This window comes from Lutra lutra, chromosome 11 (genome assembly GCF_902655055.1).
Source record: "Lutra lutra chromosome 11, mLutLut1.2, whole genome shotgun sequence".
Lineage (NCBI taxonomy): Eukaryota > Metazoa > Chordata > Mammalia > Carnivora > Mustelidae > Lutra > Lutra lutra.
Genome location: NC_062288.1, coordinates 56,373,796 through 56,395,146, shown reverse-complemented (window position 1 = coordinate 56,395,146; position 21,351 = coordinate 56,373,796). Strand labels below are relative to the sequence as shown.

General features: G+C 37.0%; 1 protein-coding gene across 5 annotated transcripts in view; it reads right to left on the bottom strand.

Annotated features, from left to right (window-relative positions):
• Positions 1–10,792: 10,792 nt before the first annotated feature.
• Positions 10,793–21,351, bottom strand: part of STK31 (serine/threonine kinase 31) — a 91,398-nt gene continuing 80,839 nt past the window's right edge. For all 5 annotated transcript variants that reach the window (XM_047695936.1, XM_047695935.1, XM_047695937.1 and 2 more), the window contains 2 exons: positions 21,000–21,068; positions 10,793–11,191 (listed from right to left, as the gene is read on the bottom strand). In XM_047695936.1, coding sequence (XP_047551892.1) covers positions 11,027–11,191; positions 21,000–21,068 — 234 coding nt within the window. In that variant the 3' untranslated portion in view covers positions 10,793–11,026. The remainder of the gene's footprint in view (positions 11,192–20,999; positions 21,069–21,351) is intronic.

Sequence of the window (21,351 nt, the reverse complement as noted above, 5' to 3'; positions counted from 1 at the left end):
CATTAGACAAAATGGACCTAACAGATACATACAGAACATTCCATCCAAAAAGAGAGTACATATCTGTTTCAAGTGTACATGAAACATTCTCCAAGATAGATCACCTTAGATCACAAAACAAGCTTCAATAAATTCAAGAAAATTGAAATTGTATCAAGCATCTCTCCAACCTCAATGCAATGATACTAGAAATCAATTACAAGGAAAAAAACTGAAACCTCTTCTTTAAACATTTGGTCAATTCACCATGGAGTCATCTTAGCCTGACCTTTCCTTTGTAAGAATTTTCTTTTTTCTTTCTTTCTTTCTATTCTTTTTTTTTTTTTTTAAGATTCATTCATCCATTTTGAGAGAGTAAGAGAGAGAGAGAGCAGAGGGAGAAGGAGAGAATCTCAAGCAGATGCCTGTTGAGCACAGAGCCAAAGCAGTGCTCAGTCTCACAACCCTGAGATCATGACCTGAGCTAAAATCAAGAGTTGGACACTCAACTGACTAAGCCACCAGGTACACCTATCTTTGTAATTACTAATTCTCTTTCCTCATCATTGATTTACTGGGAATTTCTGCTTCTTCTTGTGTCAGTGTCACAGGTTTGTGTCCTTCTAGGAACTTGTCCATTTTGGCTAGATTATCTAATTTGTTGGCATATAGTTGTTAATAATATTCCCTTATACTCCTTTATAATTCTGGAAGGTCTCTTGTGTTTTTTTTTTCATTTCTGAGTTTAATAACTGGAGTGTTTTTTTCTAGGTCAATCTAGCTGAAGTTTTCTCAATTTTGTTGATGTTTACAAAGAACCAAGATTTGGTCTCATGCATTTCTTTTAATTGTTTTTCTATTCTTTATTTCTGTTCACGTCTTAATTATTTCCTTCCTTCTTCTTGTTTTGGCTTTACTTTGTTCATCTCTTTTGGGTTTCTTAACTAGATAGAAACTAAGATTAGATTAGGTTATTGATTGACATCTTACTTCCTTTTAAAGTAAATTGTGGTCCAGTAGGTCTCAGGCCTCCACAACTGCCATGGTGTTGCTCAGCAAGCAGATAGCCCATTGGATTCCAGCCACATTGTCTCCTGGCATCATGGTTGGATGGTTGTTGAAACTAGCTGGAAACCAATCTACAAACTGAATAGAATTCTTTGACTTTGTGGCTGCATTTCCAGCATTCACATCCCTAGGAACCACATTCCCTCTGATTAGTAAGCAGCAAACCATATAATTGCCAAGTCGAAAATCACACTTGACTAGCTGGCTAGAGAACTTAAAGAATGCAGTGGTATAAATAAATAAATAAATAAATAAATAAATAAATAAATAAATAAATATTTAAAAAAAAAAGAATGCAGTGATGTGTCTGAAATAGAGCTACTCATGATGGGTTTTGTCAGCAGAGATGATGAAGGCAAAGTTTGTCATGGGGAAATGTATTCTCAGATAGGTACAATGTCGGTCTGGAACTTGATTATTACATTTATATTCAAGGGCCCTTCAATCCAAAGGGAAACAGCAATGGGAGACCTATCAGCCTATTTATGCAGGAATAAGAGGGTTCTACAACAAGTATATGATGGCACATGTAATAGATGTTCACAGATGGTGAGGATAGAGTTGTAAGGCTCTACCACAGCAGTGGAGACCCTGAGGGCTGGACATACAAGGAACTCCAATTTAATATTCCTGCTATATTCTATCAAAAGCCACACCGCTGGGGTGCCTGGGTGGCTCAGGTGGTTAAGTGTCCAACTCTTGATCTCAACTCAGGTCTTGTCTCAGAATTGTGAGTTCAAGCACCACACTGGGGCACGGTCTACACTGGGCACGGAGCCTACTTAAAAAAAAAAAAAAAAAAAAAAAGCCACACCATTAAGAGAGATATACATCCTGATTCAATACCTCCTCCAAAACGTAAGAAAATAAAAAATACTTTAAGTTCACTGCAGTGTTCTGACAAGTTTTGGATCCTCTCTAGTTCAAGATTGACAATCTCTGACCCCACAGAGTTGTGAACTCAGACATGGTTGTTTGCAGCATCTTCCTTTATGCTAAGAAGCTGCTCTGAGTAAAGGAGTGAATTGTACTTCCTGCAAGAATCTCATCTGTAACAGTTGGTTCTAGATCTGGGAAGAGTTCTCTGGGCACACATGTCTCAGTTCTTGCCTCACAAAATAAGATATCAAAAGGCATTCATATTGTCTATTTTAATATTTTCCAACTGATCCTTTTTATTGTCAAGAATGATGTCACCTGGTTAGATTCTACATTCCAGGCAAGAGTGTTCCCAGAAAGTGCTCCCAATCTGAATGCCAGCTTTGTCAATGTTAACAGAAAGGCATTTCCTTATGCTGATCTGAAGGTGTCAACACTGCTCTGTGGTAGTGATTCTAAGTTGTGTCTCTTACAAATAGTACATAATTTAATATTTTTGATTATACTCTTCTAGTTTCTATCTTTTGCTTGGAAAGCTTAATACATTTTTATTTAGTGTGTTAACTGAGGGGGGCGCCTGGGTGGCTCAGTGGGTTAAAGCCTCTGCCTTTGGCTCAGGTCATGATCCCAGTGTCCTGGGACTGAGCCCTGCATCAGGCTCTTTGCTCAGCGGGGAGCCTGCTTCCTCCCCTCTCTCTCTGCCTGTCTCTCTGCCTACTTGTGATCTCTGTCAAGTAAATAAATAAAATCTTTAAAAAAAAATGTGTTAACTAAGGTGCATTTTACATCTTTTGTTTTGCTTTCTTTTTTTTTCTTTTTTTTTTTTTAAGATTTTATTTATTTATTTGACAGAGAGATCACAAGCAGGCAGAGAGGCAGGCAGAGAGAGAGGAGGAAGCAGGCTCCCCGCTGAGCAGAGAGCCCGATGCGGGGCTCGATCCCAGGACTCCGAGATCACGACCTGAGCCGAAGGCAGCGGCTTAACCCACTGAGCCACCCAGGCGCCCCTTATTTTGCTTTCTGCTTTCAGTTTTATCTTTCCTGTCTCTCTGTATCCCCATTATTGTCTTCTTTAGTATTAGATATTTCTAATATACCATTCCCTCGTTTCCCCTTTACCACAGTTTTTATTTTCTTAATGGTTCTCAAGGTAATTACAATTAAAATCTTACTTAAAGCCTTCCAGTTTGGGTTAATACCACTTAATTTCAATACCAACAATTTCAATGTTCAAGAGCAAACAAAAACTTTGCCGCAATATACCTCCATTTGCTCTCCTCTCTTTTGTGCTGTAATTATCAATAAATTGTAACTTTACACACTGTAAGCCCCTTAATACATTTTTATGGTTAGTTAATGCTTCATGCAGTTTTCTTTTAACTCAAAAGAGTTACAAATAAAAATATATTTATACTGTTGTCTATATTTACCTACATAGTTACCTTTTCTTTTTTCTTCCCACCACCAGGTTCACCCAACCCCCCACCTCCTCCCCTCCAAAACCCTCAGTTTGTTTCTCAGAGTGCACAGTCTCTCATGGTTTGTCTCCTCATCCAATTTCCCCCAACTCACTTCTCCTCTCCATTTCCCAATGTCCTCTGTGTTATTCCTTATGCTCCACAAGTAAGTGAAACCATATGATAATTGACTCTCTCTGCTTGACTTATTTCACTCAGCATAATCTCCTCCAGCCCCATCCATGTTGATACAAAAGTTGGGTATTCATCCTTTCTGAAGGAGGCCTAATACTCCATTGTATATATGGGCCATTTCTTCTTTATCTATTTGTCTGTTGAAGGGCATCTTGCTTCTTTCCACAGTTTGGTGACTGTGGCCATTGATGCTATAAGCACTGGAGCACAGATGGCCCTTCTTTTAAACTACATATGTATCTTTGGGGTAAATACCAGTAGTGCCATTGCAGGGTCATAAGAAAGCTCTATTTTTAATTTCTTAAGGAATCTCCACACAGTTTTCCAAAGTGACTGCACCAATTTGCATTCCCACCAACAGTGTAAGAGGGTTCCCCTTTCTCCACATCCTTTCCAACACATGTTGTTTACTATCTTATTAATTTTTGCCATTCTAACTGGTGTAAGGTGGTATCTCAGTGTGGTTTTGATTTGAATTTCCCTGATGGCTAAGGATAATGAACATTTTTTCATGTGTCTGATAGCCATTTATATGTCTTCTTTGGAGAAGTGTCTGTTCATGTCTTCTGCCCATTTTTTGACATGATTATCTGTTTTGTGTGTGTTGAGTTTGAGGAGTTCTTTATAGATCTTGGATATCAGCCCTTTGTCTGTAGTGTCATTTGTGAATATCATCTCCCATTCTGTGGGTTGTGTCTTTATTTTGTTGACTGTTTCCTTTGCTGTGCAGAAGATTTTGATCTTGATGAAGTCCCAAAAGTTCATTTTCGCTTTTGTTTCCTTTGCCTTTGGGGACATGTGAAAGAAGTTGCTATGGTCAATGTCGAAGAGGTTACTGCCTGTGTTGAAGAGGTTACTGCCTATATTCTCCTGGAGGATTTTGATAGATTCCTCCCTCACGTTGAGGTCACTTATCCATTTTGAGTTTATCTTTTTGTATGGTGTAAGAGAATGGCCAAGTTTCACTCTTCAATACATAGCTGTCCAATTTTCTGAGCACCATTTATTGAAGAGACTTTTTTCCACTGTATATTTTTTCCTGCTTTGCCAAAGATTAGTTGACCATAGAGTTGAGGGTCCATATCTGGGCTCTCTACTCTGTTCCACTGGTCTATGTGTCTGTTTTTGTGTCAGTACCATGCTTTCTTGGTGATCACAGCTTTGTAGTAAAGCTTGAAATCAGGCAACGTGATGCCCCCAGTTTTGTTTTTCTTTTTCAACATTTCCTTAGCAATTCGGGGTTTCTCCTGGTTCCATACAAATTTTAGGATTGTTTGTTCCAGCTCTTTGAAAAATGCCGGTGGAGTTTTGATTGGGATGACACTAAAAGTATAGATTGGTCTAGGCAGTATAGACATTTTAACAATGTTTATTCTTCTGATCCATGAGCATGGAATGGTCTTCCATCTTTTTGTGTCTTCTTCAATTTCATTCATGAGTGTTCTATAGATCCTCAAGTACAGATCCTTTACCTCTTTGGTTGGGTTTATTCCTAGGTATCTTATGGTTCTTGGTGCTATAGTTACCCTTACCAGTATCTTTATTTTTCTGTGTGAATTGAAGTTACTATCTAGTGTGCTTTCATTTCAGCCTATCTATATCTATATCTATATCTATATCTATATATCTATATAGATATATAGAGAGATTTTTTTTTTTGGTAGGGCAGTTATTCTAGCAACAAAATCCCTCAATTTTTTGTGTATCTGAGAATGTCCTAATGTTACAATGTCTTAATATCACCATTTTTGCTAGATATAAAAATTTTTGGTTGAGCAGGTTTTCTTTCGACACTTTGAATATGTCATCCAACTGAATTTTAACGTTTATTTTATTTTAGACTTTATTATTTCTAAAGAAAAATCAGCTGTTACTCTTACTGAGGATACCTCGTGTTCAATGAGTCATCAGTCTTGCCACATTCAAGATTCCCTCTTTAGCTCTTTTAGTAGTGTGATTATGACATCTCTGGTTGTAGATCTCTTCAAGTTTATCTTACTTGGAGTTTTCTAAACTTAGATATGCAGATTCATGTTTTTCATCAAATTTGGAAAATTTTCAGCCATTATCTCTTCAAATATACTTTCTACCCCTTTCCCATCTCTCTTTCTAGACTCCCACTAGGCTGTTGGTATTCTTGAAGGGGTCCCCACAAACCTCTTCATTTTTTTGGTTTTCTTCATTCTTTTTTCTTTCTGTTCCTCATTCAAGATTATCTCAATTTACCCATATTTAAATTTACTGATCTTTTGTCAATCCAAACCTGCTCTTGAGCCTAATGAATTTTTCATGCCAGTTATTGTACTTTTCAGCTCCCTAATTTTTTATTTCCTATAATTTGTCTTTATTGATATTTTTTGTGAGATATTGTTCTCACACTTTCCATTAATTTTTTTTTTCCCAGAGAGTGAGAGGGGTGGAGGAAAGGAAGAGATAGAATCTTAAACAGGCTCCATGCCCAGAACAGAGCCTTGCATGGGGTTTGATCACACAACCCTGCGATCATGACCTGAGTCAAAATCAAGAGTCAGATGCTCAACCAATTGAGCCACCCCCAACACCCCTGCCTTGGTCTTCTTGTAGGCTTCATCTTTATCTTCAAACACCAAAGGAAGTTCAGGAACTTCCTCAGGATGATGACCTTTAGACATGACCTGCACTGGTAAGGTTGAGGCAGCCCGGGCAGAGCAGATGATCTATTGCTTAACCAGCTCAGCCACCCAGGCACCCTTCCTTCAATTATTTAGATAAGTATCCTGTAGTTCTTTGAACATATTTAGAATAGGTGATATAAACTCTTTGTGTACTAAATCCAACATCCAGGCTTGCTCTTAGACAGATTTTATTGTTTATTTTTTCTTGCATATGCACCATACTTTCCAGTTTCTTCACACATCTTTTCTTTTCTCTCAAAACCAGACATTTTAAATATAACAATTTCCAACTTTGGAAACCAGACTTTCCCCTCTCAATCCAGTTTATTACTGAGTTTCACTGACAATGATGATGATGTTTACTTAATGACTTTCCTGGAATAATTCTATGAAATCTATATTCTTTCCGAGTTCAGCTTAGCTTAGTGGTCATCTAATACTTGGACAGACATTTCCTTAAAATGCCTGAAACCAGTAAGTCTCCCAACCTTTGCTGAGAGGCTATATTTTGGAGCTACACTTTTAACACCCCAGTAGTTTACAACTCTGCCTTAGCCTCCACATCCTGTTTTCCAGAACCTCAAGGTCAACCAGAGATGAAAGATCAGGACCTTTGCAGGACATGCTGACAGCCTTGAACATGACCATGGCCTTTTAGAACCCCAAGAATTCATCAGAGCTTTTCAGTGCAGCCTATGAAGATCATTCCCAGATTTTCCTATTAAACTGTCTTCCCTCACAGGTGTTGCCACCTTAGACAGCTGTGATGTTAAACAATTGCCACAGTTTTTTTCAACAAATGCCCTGGGAAAGGAGAAAAGAGTTTTTCCATTGAACAAATTCTGAGTCAGGTCAAGTAAGGACAAGCCCTGTACAAGGGGCTTTCCCAGAGAGCTGCCAAACTGGTCAAATAGTGAGTTCTCTGGCAATGGCACTTTTTGAGGAGCTCAAAACATTCTGCCATTTCCATTGGCTGTTAAGCCACTGGTTTTCACAGCTAACATTATTGTGAAGCTGGGGACAGAGATATAGGAATAGGACAAGTTAAAACATGACAAAACTTGCAATTCTTACCAAAATTCAGATGTTTTTCCTTAAATGTGTTCTTCAAATTGTTCCAAGTCCTTGATTAATTCCCAGAGTTCTGAAAAAGTTGATTTGGAAAATATCCTGCCAGTGTTCTTGTTGCTTTTATGGAGGAAATTTTCAGAAGTCCTTACTCTGGCCAATCCAGAACTGCTTCCGCATGTAGTTTTAGTGGCAGAAGACACGATTATACCAACAACTAAGAAATGATGAAGTATGTCATTTGCTGAGTTAAAAGAGAGATGCTAAAAAGAATTTAATAAATGTTGACATTTAAATACACCCTGAAATGACATAGCACTGACACTACAAAATGGACAAGAGGCTTCCCATAAATTTTTTTTAAACATTTTATTTATTTGACAGAGAGAAGTGAGCACAAGTGGGAAGTGGAACAGAGGGAGATGGAAAGGGAGAAGCATGAGAGGCTTGATCCCAGGACCCTGGGATCATGGGATCATGACCAGAGCAAAAGGCAGACAGTTAACCAACTGAACTGCCTAGGTACACCACCCACAAATTTCTTTTGAGAAAAAGTTTATACTCCTAATTCTCTTCTTTCCAGTAACTTGATCTAAAACAGGACATTTTCTTCGCCTCATCTGCTTTAGTGAAATGTGCTGTCCTTTATTTCCCTTTATTTCCCTGCTCACCCCCTTTATTTCCCTGCTCAAATCATCCTCTCTGGTTAGCTATTTTACTCAAAAGTAAATAGGACTGTGTGATTCAGCTGCTCACAATATTATAATGGTCTCATCTCTTATAGAGCAACTCAGAACCCTCTATGATCTGTCCCCAAAATACTTTTCCAAGCCTATTTCTCAGCTCCCCTATTAATGTCCTATACTCCAGCCAAAACTTGCCTTCTCCCAAATCTACTCTTAATTTCCTTGGCCTGGAATTCCTTCTCTAATTCCAAAAAAGTAAAATCCTACTCCTCCTCTAAAATGTTTCAAATGTCTATTCCTCAACCTCATCACTCTTCTCTTGCCTTCCTTTCTTATAGTGACATACATTATTATTTTTCTTATAGCTTATTATATACTGCATTATTCTCAAACTGCCCATAGAGCATATCTGCTTGGCTTTGCATTGCCTTTACACATATATATATTTCTTGTTGCTTTTGTGGCATTGAAGAGATACTTAAAATTTTTCTCTTTCCATCACACATCATTATTTGCCATTTTTAAACAATAAATAAAAATGCTAGCTTCAGGGGCACCTGGGTGGCTCAGTGGGTTAAATCCTCTGCCTTCAGCTCAGGTCATGATCTCGGGGTCCTGGGATCGAGCCCCACATCGGGCTCTCTGCTCAGCGGGGAGCCTGATTCCTCCTCTCTCTTTGCCTGCCTCTCTGCCAACTTGTGATCTCTGTCAAATAAATAAATAAATAAAATCTTTTTTAAAAAATGCTAGCTTCATATGCCAAAAAATATGATTCTCATCCCAGTTTCACAAGAGAGAAGTTGCTATTTGTGAAAAAAAAAAAAAAAGAGCACATCAATTTTGGCAAACACTGGGCTAAATAAAACAAAACACGTTTCCAGTGTGCCTGGGTGGCTTGGTCAGTTTAAATGTCTGCCTTCGGCTCAGATCATGATCCTAGGGTCCTGGGATCAAACCCCACACTGGGCTCCCTGGTCAGCGGGGAGCCTGCTTCTCCCTCTCCCTCTGCTGCTCCCCCTGTTGGTGCTCTAATAAATAAAATCTTTAAAAAAGAAAAAACTAAACAGGTTTCTTTTCTAGACAACTTTTTAGAAACTTACCATCTAATATGCATAATCAATCTCCAATTTACCATTCATTATTTTCCAAACAACTAATCACAGAACTTTTTGTGCTAAACATCCCAAGGGACTAGTGTTCAGCAAACACACTTGGAAAATGCTGGTCTAATTCTTTATTTTAAACACTGGTATAAATAAAGTGATCTATTCTTTGTTCTCTTTAATTACCCAGCTTTACTTTACACCTGTGTCTTTTCAACTGAATCAGCTAAAATTAAGGTCTGCTATAAAATAGGAAACTCAAGAAGTGGCAATGGCTTGAATATGTGACAATGGTTCCCTTTACTATGCATTAGAATGACTTAAAGTGTTCGTTAAAGCACAGATTTTCAGGCTCTTCCCCTGAATTCTCATTTAGTAAATCTGGAATGGTGCCAAGAATTTGCATTTCTATTAAATTCCCAGGTGATGTTGAGGCTGCTGGTACAGGAACCATACTTTCATGTAAGGCTTTATTCTCTCAAGTAGTATGAAAACTTGAAGCTAGTACAGAGGCCCCAGAATGATTAAAGACAACAGCTCCTTCTAACTTGCCACTCCATCATCCCAGTCATGGGGTTCATCCTCAAAGTCACCTCATGATGCAGGGAAGCTGCTTAAATTCTAACCACCATATTCACTTCTAGGCAATAAAAAAAGGGGTAAAGGCAAAAGAGCACATTTCCTGCTAAGTCAGCTCCTTTTAAGGAGCCTTATTTGAAGAAACTTATTCAAAAGGCCTCAATATAGGAAATGGTAAATATAGTCTTTTAGCCAAGTACACTGCCATCCCAAATGAAACTGGAATCTATTACCAAGGAAGAAAGGAAGGCTGGGTTTTAACTAGGCAACAGAGACTCTACCACACTACTCTAGTCCACATGCACTTCAATCACCAAGTTCAACTGGTCTGCCTTCTAAGTATTTCATAAATTTGTCCTATATGTTTCATCACTATCTCTACTTCCCTAGACCTTGTATTCATTATTTCCCACCTACTTTATCACATTAACCTTCTAAACAGTCTCTCTACCTCCTATCCTGGTGGTAGACAGAAGGATTTTGAAGGAGCTAAAGCTGTTTAAAATTCTTCAATGACTCCATATTTTCTATAAAATGATTAGTTATGTCTGAGCATTTTATTTTGTACAAAGACTTTACTCACCTACTACATGACTGTTCTCTGCCTTCTATTTTATACTATTAAACACAAAAAAAGTTTCTCCTTTCAGTGCTTTTATCATATTTTCTCTGCCAATTAAGATACTCTCACCCCCTCCTTCAATTTTTTACTCAGTCTATAAAATTTAACTAACATACTCTATCTTCCAGAAAGCATTCGATGACATCCTTTCCCACAGTATAAGTACTCCTCCTGTGTACTCTTATAAAGCTCTGTACAAAGCTACCACTGATTATTCCACATTGTATTATGAAGATTTGTTTATATCTCTTTCTCAACAGATTGTGTGCTCTGTAAATATAAGGACAATGTTTTAATTACCTTTATATCCCCAGAACTGAGTACAAGGCCAATTATTTGTTGAATGTATCACCATCAGCTGGCTCATATAACTGAAAATTTGTATAGGATTTGCCCAAATATCTAATAACATTTTCTATTACAAATATCATAGTCTATGCAATTTCAAAAAGTACTATGGATAGAAAATTCTTCCTTAACAACTCCAGTTAAATGAAATTTCGAACTATACAATCTTGTGCATAGCCAAACATCTTTTATTTTTCACAACTGGAATACCAAAGATACAACCCAACTAGCTCCAGAACACTTTCAGATTTTTTTCTATTTATTTAACCAAACTAAACAAAGTTTTAAAAGGAATATCTGTAACAACAAAAAAAAATACTAAATCTATCAAAATCAAAGTTGGCTTTATTTCTTGTCTTTTCCTTATGTTTATCCACATTCTCCATCTTTAATTCTTGTTTTCTTTATATTCAGTATATTCAGTATCTTTTTCTGGGTTTGGAGTTGATTTCCCCTTTGGCACCAAGAAACATTCAGCATTCAAAACTTGCTCAGCAGTCATTGAACTTCTACAATAGATCAAGCTATAGATGAGGGATTTGACATTACAATCCTGCAAGGAAAAAGACAGGTTACAAAACAAAAGTAAAATCAAAACAAAAGGACAAATCTGAAATAAGGAGGGAGGATCCATTTCAAAAACACTTTTATCAATAATACAGAGCTAACATCAATTTTTCCTATTTAGATTTTTTAAGATTTCTACAAAATGCAACTACTTTTTATTGGAAAGGAATTATTACTCCAATAATAAAACAATGGAGTTAGAGCAAAAGGAAAAACTGTAATAGGAAAGAGAATCACAGCGGAAATATCTCAAAAACAAGTGAAACTAAAAAAATAAATAAATAAAACAAAAAAAGTAATTTAAGTCTATTCCTTTTTCCTTTTTTATGGCCTGATCAGAGTTCGACACTGAAAATTTTACAGTGAAGCTTCTTTGGAAGGATAACCTCCTTTACTGGTCAGCTAGTGATTAGTTTTGAAGTGATCTCCAAGAACTCCTCTACCACCACTACTATTATTATCATCCATATGAGGAACCAAAAAAACATTTTTTATTAATTTTTTAATTTTTTAATAAACATATAATGTATTTTTATCCCCAGGGGTACAGGTCTGTGAATCGCCAGGTTTACACATTTCACAGCACTCACCATAGCACATACCCTCCCCAATGTCCATCCCCACCACCCTCTCCCGACCCCCCTCCCCGCAGCAACCCTCAGCCTGTTTTTTGAGATTGAGTCTTTTATGGTTTGTCTCCTTCCCAATCCCATCTTCTTTCATTTGAGGAACCAAAATTTATTAGGTACCACAATTTTAAGGAAATATTTCAAAGTTATTTGTATTATCACACATAAACAACACTGTAATACTGCTCTTCCATTATTTCCACCTGACAAAGCAGTGGAGTATGCCTTTTTTTTTGTCCCTCTATGATGACTCCAAACAGAACACACTTCACACTGAATAAAAATCACCTGTTTATTGCTAGTGTCCTCGTTAGACTCTAAGATCCCTAATACCAGAAATTTTAGTTTATCACTTCATCCCCAACAACTAGCACAGGAGCAGGGATATAGCAGATATTCAGTAAGTACTTGTTAAATTAATGAATGCCAATGCCCATACTGCACTCTACAGGATATGTTTCTAAACATACATAAAGACAGCACTTTTAGCAGGTATAAACTTAACTAAAACTTATAAAATCCAGGGGCAACTGGGTGGCTCAGTCGGTTAAGCATCTGCCTTTGGCTCAGGTCATGATCCTAGGGTCCTGGGATTGAGTCCCGCATTGGGCTCCTCACTCAGGAGGGAGCCTGCTTTTCCCTCTCCTTCTACCCCCCTACCCGTGCTCTCTCTCTATTAAATAAATATTTATTTTTTTAAAAAGGCATAGGGCGCCTGGGTGGCTCAGTGGGTTGGGCCTCTGGCTCTGCCTTTGGCTCGGGTCATGGTCCTGGGGTCCTGGGATCAAGTCCCGCATCGGGCTCTCTGCTCGGCAGGGGGCCTGCTTCCCTCTCTCTCTGCCTGCCTCTCTGCCTACTTGTGATCTCTCTCTGTCAAATAAATAAATAAAATCTTTTAAAAAATTGAAAATAAAAATAAAAATTTTTAAAAAGGCATATAACTCCTGGTTTTGGCTCAGGTCATGATCTCAGGATCATGAGATTGAGCCACACATCAAACTCATGCTGGCAGAGAGCCTGCTTGAGATTCCCTCTTACCCTTTCACTCTGCCCCTCTATCACTGTGCTTGTGCTCTCTCTCCCTCTAAAAATAATAATAATAATAATTGCTGAGAAGGTAAACAGGTACAGTCACTGTGGAAAATAGTAGGAAGGATCCTCAAAAAATTTAAAATAGAACTACCACATAACCCAGCAATTCCACATCTGGGTATTTAGCTAAAGAAAACAACACCACTAACCCAAAAAGATATATGCACCCCCATGTTCACTGCAGTATTATTTATGATAGCAAGGATATGGAAACAACCTAAGTGTCCACCAACAGAAAAATGGATAAAGAAAACATGGTGTAGGAGTGCCTGGGTGGTTCAGTAAGTTCAGCCTCTGCCTTCAGCTCAGGTCATGATCCCAGCATCCTGGGATCGAGCCCCGCATCAGGCTCTCTGCTGAGCAGGAGCCTGCTTCCTCCTCTTTCTCTGCCTAACTCTCTGCTAACTTGTGATCTCTCTCTCTCTCTCTGTGTCAAATAAATAAATATATATATATATGTATATATATACATATATATATATTTTTTTTTTTTTTAAGGAAAATCCACCCATAGATGGATAGAGAAGATATGGTACACACACACACACACGGGAATATTATTCAGCTATTTTTTAAAAATGAAAAAAAATGAAATCTCACCATTTGCAATGACATGAAGGACCTAGAGAGTATAATGCTAAGTGAAGCAAGTCAGTCAGAGAAAGACAAATACCATATGATTTTACTCATGTGGAATTTAGAAACAAAACAAATGAGCAAAAGAAAGAAAAAGGAGAGAGACAGACCAAGAAACGGACTCTTAACTATTGAGAACAAACTGATGGTTACCAGAGGGTAATGTGGGTAGATGTCCGGGATCAAGGAGTTCACTTGCCATGATGAGCACTGGGTGATATATGGAATTGTTGAATCACTATATTGTACACTGTAACTAATATAACACTGTGTGTTAACTATACCAGAATTTTTTTTTTAAAAAGCACTATTCAATGGCAAAAAAATAAAATATGGTGTGTGCATATATATGTATATACATACACAATGGAAGTATTATTCAGCCATAAAAAAGAATGAAATCTTGTAATTTGTGTCAACATGGATGGATCTTGAGCACAATATACTAAATGAACTAAGTCAGAGAAAGATAAATGCCACATGATCTCACTTATATGTGGAATCTAAAACAAAACAAAAACAAAATCCAAGGTCATAATACAGAGACCAGATCAGAAGTTGCCAGAGGCAAGGGGAAGGGAGGAGAGGTGGGCAAAACTGGTGAAGAGGGTCAAAAAGTACAAACTACCAGTTATAAGTAAGTCATGAGAATGTAATGTACAGAAGCATAGTGACTATTTAATACTACTGTACTGCCTATCTGAAAGTTGCTAAGAGAGTATATCTTGAAAGTTCTCATACCAAGTGAAAAAAATGTTTAGAACAATGTATGCTGATGTTAACTAGATGTTATTGTGGTGATTATTTTCCAATCTATACAAATATCAAATCATTATGAAATTAAACTAATGTTATGTGTTAACTAATGTTATGTATCAATTACACTTCTATTTTAAAAATGGAAAAATAATCAAGTTTTGCTACATGATATATGTACTTTTGAATATAATTAAACCACTTATGAAGTTGTTTTAAAAATAATAAAATCTGGGGCGCCTGGGTGGCTCAGTGGGTTAGAGCCTCTGCCTTCAGCTCAGGTCATGATTCCAGGGTCCTGGGATCGAGCCCCACATCGGGCTCTCTGCTCAGCGAGGAGCCTGTTTCCTCCTCTCTCTCTGCCTGCCTCTCTGCCTACTTGTGATCTCTGTCTGTCAAATAAATAAATAAAATCTTTAAAAATAATAATAAAATCTACCTATAATCAATCCAATACAATAAGGAATAAAATAAAAATAATGTCCTGAAGAAACGGAGATGTATTATTTTCCCAACTACAAAAATAGTATATCATTAAGACAATTCTCCTTCAAATTAACCTACTAATTCAAAATACTTACAAAGTAACAACAATGTTTTTCAGAGGACTTAACAAGTTGGTGCCAAAATTCATAAGGAGAAATAAAATGGTAAGAATGACCAAAACAATGTTGAAGGAAAACATAAGGAAGGAAAGTCAAAGCCCTCTCTCTATAAAGATACAACATTTTAAAGCATGTAACCCCATAGTGTTGGCACAGGGATCAATAAACAAGCCAAAGAACAGGGGCGCCTGGGTGGCTCAGTCGTTAAGCGTCTGCCTTCAGCTGGGGTCATGATCCAGGGTCCTGGGATTGAGCCCTGCATCAGGCTCCCTGCTCGGCAGGAAGCCTGCTTCTCCCTCTCCCATTCCTCTTGCTTGTGTTCCCTCTCTTGCTGTGTTTCTGTCAAATAAATAAATAAAATCTTAAAAAAAAATAACAACAACAAAAAAACCAAGTCAAAGAACAGAACAGAGCCCCAACCAGATTCCTGAATGAAAATGTGGCAGAGCTTGGAATAGTTTTCTTAATCAGTAGGGATAGACTGTCTATTGAATAAATGGTGCTGGGTCAACTATCTGTCCACATATAAAAAAATTTTTGAACCTGATTTCATATATACAAAACATATATATATGTATATATACTTCATATATACAAAAATGAATTCCAGAGAGGTTGAAAATATGGGGGGGGGGGATTGAGGATAAAAGCAAGTTCAAAAAATGGCAGATGAAGAATATTTATCAGAAAAAAATATAGTAAAGATTCATTCATTCATTCAAAAAATATTTAGGTCTTACTATGTATCAACTATTGACACTGGGAATACAATGATACCGAACACAAAGCTTCTGCTCTTACTGAGGGTACAGAGCAAATATAATTTTTTTTAACTTAACAATATGATAATCTGTTTTAAAAAGGATACATACACACATAGACCTTTCCATGTATGTATTTATGATCTGGCAACTTCTAATCTGGTCTCTGTATCTGTGACCTTGGATTTTGTTTTTGTTTTGTTTTAGATTCCACATATAACTCTCTGGAAAGATTCTTAAGAAACTAGCACTACTGGGGCGCCTTGGTGGCTCAGTGGGTTAAGCCGCTGCCTTCAGCTCAGGTCATGATCCCAGGTCCTGGGTTCGAGCCCCACATCGGGCTTTCTGCTCAGCAGGGAGCCTGCTTCCTCCTCTCTCTCTGCCTACCTCTCTGCCTACTTGTGATTTCTCTCTGTCAAATAAATAAATAAAATCTTAAAAAAAAAAAAAGAAAAAAGAAAAGAAACTAGCACTACTACTGGGAGAACAGACCTGGGTAGCTAGAGGACACATCAATAGGGATGTGCTTCTTTTTGTAACTTTTGAATACTGTATCACAAACATGTTATATGAAGGAACATCTATTTGAAGAACTACTTTCAGATAAACTTAAGAGTTGTACAATAAAAAATGAATTTATCTGAACTTAAAAGTACTTTAGCAAAGACTGAGGGTCATCTGTTGGACCTATTAATAAAGAAATTCTTCTGGGGGCTGGGAATTAGTGAATTAATTATCCTCTAATATCTGTCAGTTACATAATTCTCTGATTTCTCTCCACTTTTGATATGGCCACTGTAATGTCTAAATTATAGTTCCCTCAATTGTTTGGTAACTACGTGTGATTACAAAATATAAAGACAAACCCATTCCTAGCACTAATAGCTGTCTCAGATCCCACAAGGAAATACTACATAAGCCAAATATTCTTCTAATTTGGTCTCCCTAAGCAGCTACCCACATTAAATAAGAATTTTTTTTAAGAGTTTATTTATTTGACAGACAGAGATCACAAGTAGGCTGAGAGGCAGGCAGAGAGAGAGAGAGGAGGAAGCAGGTTCCCAGGACCCCGGGATCATGACCCGAGCCAAAGGCAGAGGCTTTAACCTATTGAGCCACCCAGGTGCCCTTAAATAAGAGCTTCTTCTATTTATTCACCTTCACCTTCTTTATACATACACCTAGCAGAGTGCCTAGCACACAACTAACAGACTGTAACTGTGGTAGGCAACTTCTATGATTTTGCGCATGGATCCCTACTTCCTGGTATTCACATCCTTACATAATCCCCTCCTCTTAAGTGTATGATTGACGTAGTGAGTTGGTTATGAAAAAACTATAACTTCAGTCTAGCTAACAGACTTTCTACTCCTTTCACTGCTTATACACTTTGATGGAACAAGCTATCATGATGGACATATGGCAAAGATTGAGGGCAACTTCTGGTGCACTAGAAAGGGAATGAATTCTACCAACAGTCATGAGAGCCTGAAAGCTGATCTTCCTCAGTCAAGCATTGGGACAGCCCAGTCAACAACGTGATGGCAGCCTGTAAAAGACCCTAAAGCAGAGAACCCAAATAGGTTATGCCCAGATTCCTAAGTCACAAACTGTAAGACAGTAAATGCACGTTAAATCACTAAATTTCAGGATAATTTTTTACAGTGTAATTTTTATATCAAGTCTGAAAAAGCAGGAGTTTCAAGTGTTCACTTTGGGTGAAGCTACAACCTCTAATGTATCAGTATTGCTATTTTGCCAATGGCAAGAAATCTGTATCCTGTTTTTTAGAAGTATAAAGTATTATCATCTTTGTTATCTCATTCTATACTACAGCCAGCAAGTATAATAAACAACTTCACCATCTCCCAAAAGTCATCTCCAAATTTCTTTTTTTACTATTATCCAAGAAGTATGGCAAAGCTCCTTACTAATCATTTCTACTGAGTTTTTTAAAAGCTATTTTCATGGGATATTAGATGCTATAAAACACAATGTTTCTGTGGTCAAATAAATTAAAGGACTACAGAGTTAAACTGTATGTGTTCCTTCATTACAGTCCAAATAATCAAAATGGCATGACACAATGTTATCTGGAAAGAAGAAGAAAAACTTTTTGTTTATAGACAGATGACATGATTGTCTATATAGAAATTCTGAAGGCATCAGAAAAAAACTCCTGGAACTAGTAACTGATTATAGCAAGGTTGCCACATATAAAGTTTATATACAAAAGTCAATCACTTTCCTATATACAGCAATGAACAAGTGGAATTTGAATTTAAAAACACATTTATATTAGCACACCAAAAAACAAAATACTTAGGTATAAATCTAACAAAACAGGTATGAGATCTCTATGAGGAAAACTACAAATCTCTGATGAAAGATATTAAAGAGGGATGCCTGGGTGGCTCATTCAGTGAAGCATCTGTCTTCAGCTCAGATCATGATCCCAAGGTTCTGGGATCAAGTCCTGTATCAGGCTCCTTGCTCAGCAGGGAGGCTGCTTCCCCCTCTGTCTGCCTTTCTCTCTCTCATTCTCTGACAAATAAATAAATGAAATATTAAAAATATATGTATATTAAAGAAAAACTAAATAAATGGAGAGATATTCTATACTGATGGATAAGACAACTCAGTATTGTCAATGTATCAATTCTCCCCAACTTGATCTGTACATCCAGTACAATCCAAACCAAACTTTCAACAAGTAATTCTGTGGATATGAACAAACTAATTCTAAAATTTACAAGGAAAGGCAATAAGACTCAGAATAATCAACACAATATTCAAGAACAAAGTTGTAGGACTGGCACTACCCAACTTCAAGACTTATTATAAAGCTACAGTAATCAAGACTGTGTGATATTAAAGAATAAACCAATAGGTTAATGGCAAAAAACAGACCCATAAAATATAGTCAAATAATATTTGACAAAAGGAAAAGGCAATACAATGAAGATAGTCTTTCCTGTTTTTTTTTTTTAAGATTTTATTTATTTATTTGAGAGAGAGAGAGCACAGAAGGAAAGTGAGAGGGAAAAGCAGACTCCTTGCTGAGCAGAGAGCCTGACACAGGGCTTAATCCCAGGACCCTGAGATTATGACCTGAGTTGCAGACATTTAACCACCTGGGTGACTCGGTTGGCGCCCCGAAAATAGCCTTTTTACCAAATAGCACTGGAACTACTGGACATCCACATGTAAAAAAATGAATGTACACAGATACCTTATACTCTTCATAAGAATTAACACAAAATTGATCACAGATCTAAATGTGAAATGCAAAACTATAAAATTCCTAGAAGATAACATAGGAGAAAACCTAGATGAAGTTGGGTCTGGTGATGACTTTCTAGAATACAACACCAAATGCCATGAAAGAAAAACTGACAAATTAGACTTCATTAAAATTAAAATTAAAAACTTCTGCTCTGCAAAACACATGGTCAAAAAAATTAAAAGACAAGCAACAGATTATGAGACAATATTCGCAAAAGACATTTCGGATAAAGGATAGTTTTTCAAAATACACAAAGAATACTTAAAACTCAACAATTAGAAAACAACATTATTTAAATTGGGCCAAAGACCTTGCCAGACACCTCACCAAAGAGACATAGATGGCAAATCAGCATATAAGAAAATGCTCCACACATCATGTCTCAGGGAAATGTAAATTAAATCAAGATACCACTATACATCTAGAATACTGACAATATCAAATGCTAGCAAGGATGTGGAGCAACAGGAATGGTAATGCAAAATAGTATAGCCACTTTGGAAGACTGTCACTTTTTTTTTTTTTTTTAAGATTTTTTTTTTATTTATTTGACAGGGACAGATCACAAGTAGGCAGAGAGGAAGACACAGAGAGAGAGAGAGAGAGAGAGAGGGAAGCAGGCTCCTTGCTGAGCAGAGAGCCCAATGTGGGACTCGATCCCAGGACCCTGAGATCATGACCTGAGCCAAAGGCAGCGGCTTAACCCACTGAGCCACCCAGGTGCCCTATGGAAGATTGTCACTTTCTAACAAAACTAAACATGCTCTTACCATATAAGCCAACAACTGTGCTCCTTGGTATTGACCCAATGAAATAAAAATTTATGCCCACACAAAACCTGCACATGGATGTTTATTCATAACTGCCAAAACCTGTAAGCAACCTAAATGAACTTTAGTAGGTGAATAGGTAAATAAACCATGGTACATTCAGAAAATGGAATATTATTCAGCACTAAAAAGAAATGAGATATTAAGCCATTTTTTTAAAGATTTTATTTATTTATTTGATAGAGACATAGAGAGAAAGGGAATGCAAACAGAGGGAGTGGGAGACAGAGAAGCAGGCTCCTCACTGAGCAGAGAGCCCAATGCGGGGCTCAATCCCAGGACCCTGGAATCATGACCTGAGCCGAAGGCAGACACTTAACGACTAAGCCACCCAGGGGCCCCAAGCCATTTATTTTTAAATAAACATTTTCTTTCTTAAAAAATGGCATGAGAACTTTTAGAGCTTGATTTTTATACTTCCATAAACTCATTTACTGCCAGTTATAACCTCTTAACATCTAGTCATACAGGACTATTCTATTTCAAAAGAATTTAATATTTTCAAGTCTTAATACAGGTTATTTGTTGTCTTAACCTGGAATACCACCATCTCATTCTCTCTTGTAAACTCTTAATTCAATCTTGAAGATTTACCTCAAACTACTTGGTGGCATTTTCTACCTACCTCTCTTCCTTCTACCTTTCTCTGATTAGCTTCCTCCAAAGTACTTTCTTAATACCCTACCTAGAGATCTTGGTTGTTTCCCTGGTTCACATTTCTAAATTATTCATTTATTCAATGCAGCAATTCTGGTAATACATCATCTAGTTCAATTCCTAGTGTGGAATAGATACTCAAAATATGTTGGTGGAATTCATACATTAATAGCAGAGCAATATGAATGACAGATATATGACAAAGAAAAGACACAGCTAGATGCCTATAAAAATTAGTAAAACATTAATTTTAATATTATATGATCTTAGAAGACAAAGCAGACTATTTTTCTTTAGTTATTACTTATAATATTATATAATTTGTGTGACAAATGTACAATCCAACAATATTCTCTAGCAGTAATTCCCTGCCAGTGGTGTAAGAAAGGCATTTGAATTTTTTTCAGTATTTCTTTATTGTGAATGCAATTTTGCATTCTTACAAAAAGCAGAGGATATTTTCAGTCAAATATTTATGTTTACATTACTGCTACAATTACAGCATATGTTTCCAACCAGTAAATGACAAAAAGGTCACATACCAAATGAAACTGATCCACTTTTGGGATTCCATCTTCATTTGTCTCAAATTTCTGATTTTGAACAGAAAGCTGTTAAAGAAAATGAGAATGGGTAAATTCCTAATGTAACAAAATGCCAATCCTACAGCACAGTCAAATCTGGAACTCTTCATATTCTGGACAAAAGAGAAGAGCTCACTCAAAGAACACACATCAGGTCTTACAGGATAAAAATATTTCCATGTTAATAATTACTTGTTCACAGGAACTAAATAGTTCTTGGGGCTCCTCAAGTATCAGTCAGAGCTGATGAATAGACTATAAGCAATTTCAATGCTTCCTCACCTTTCAAGAAAATATATCAAAACTTAGT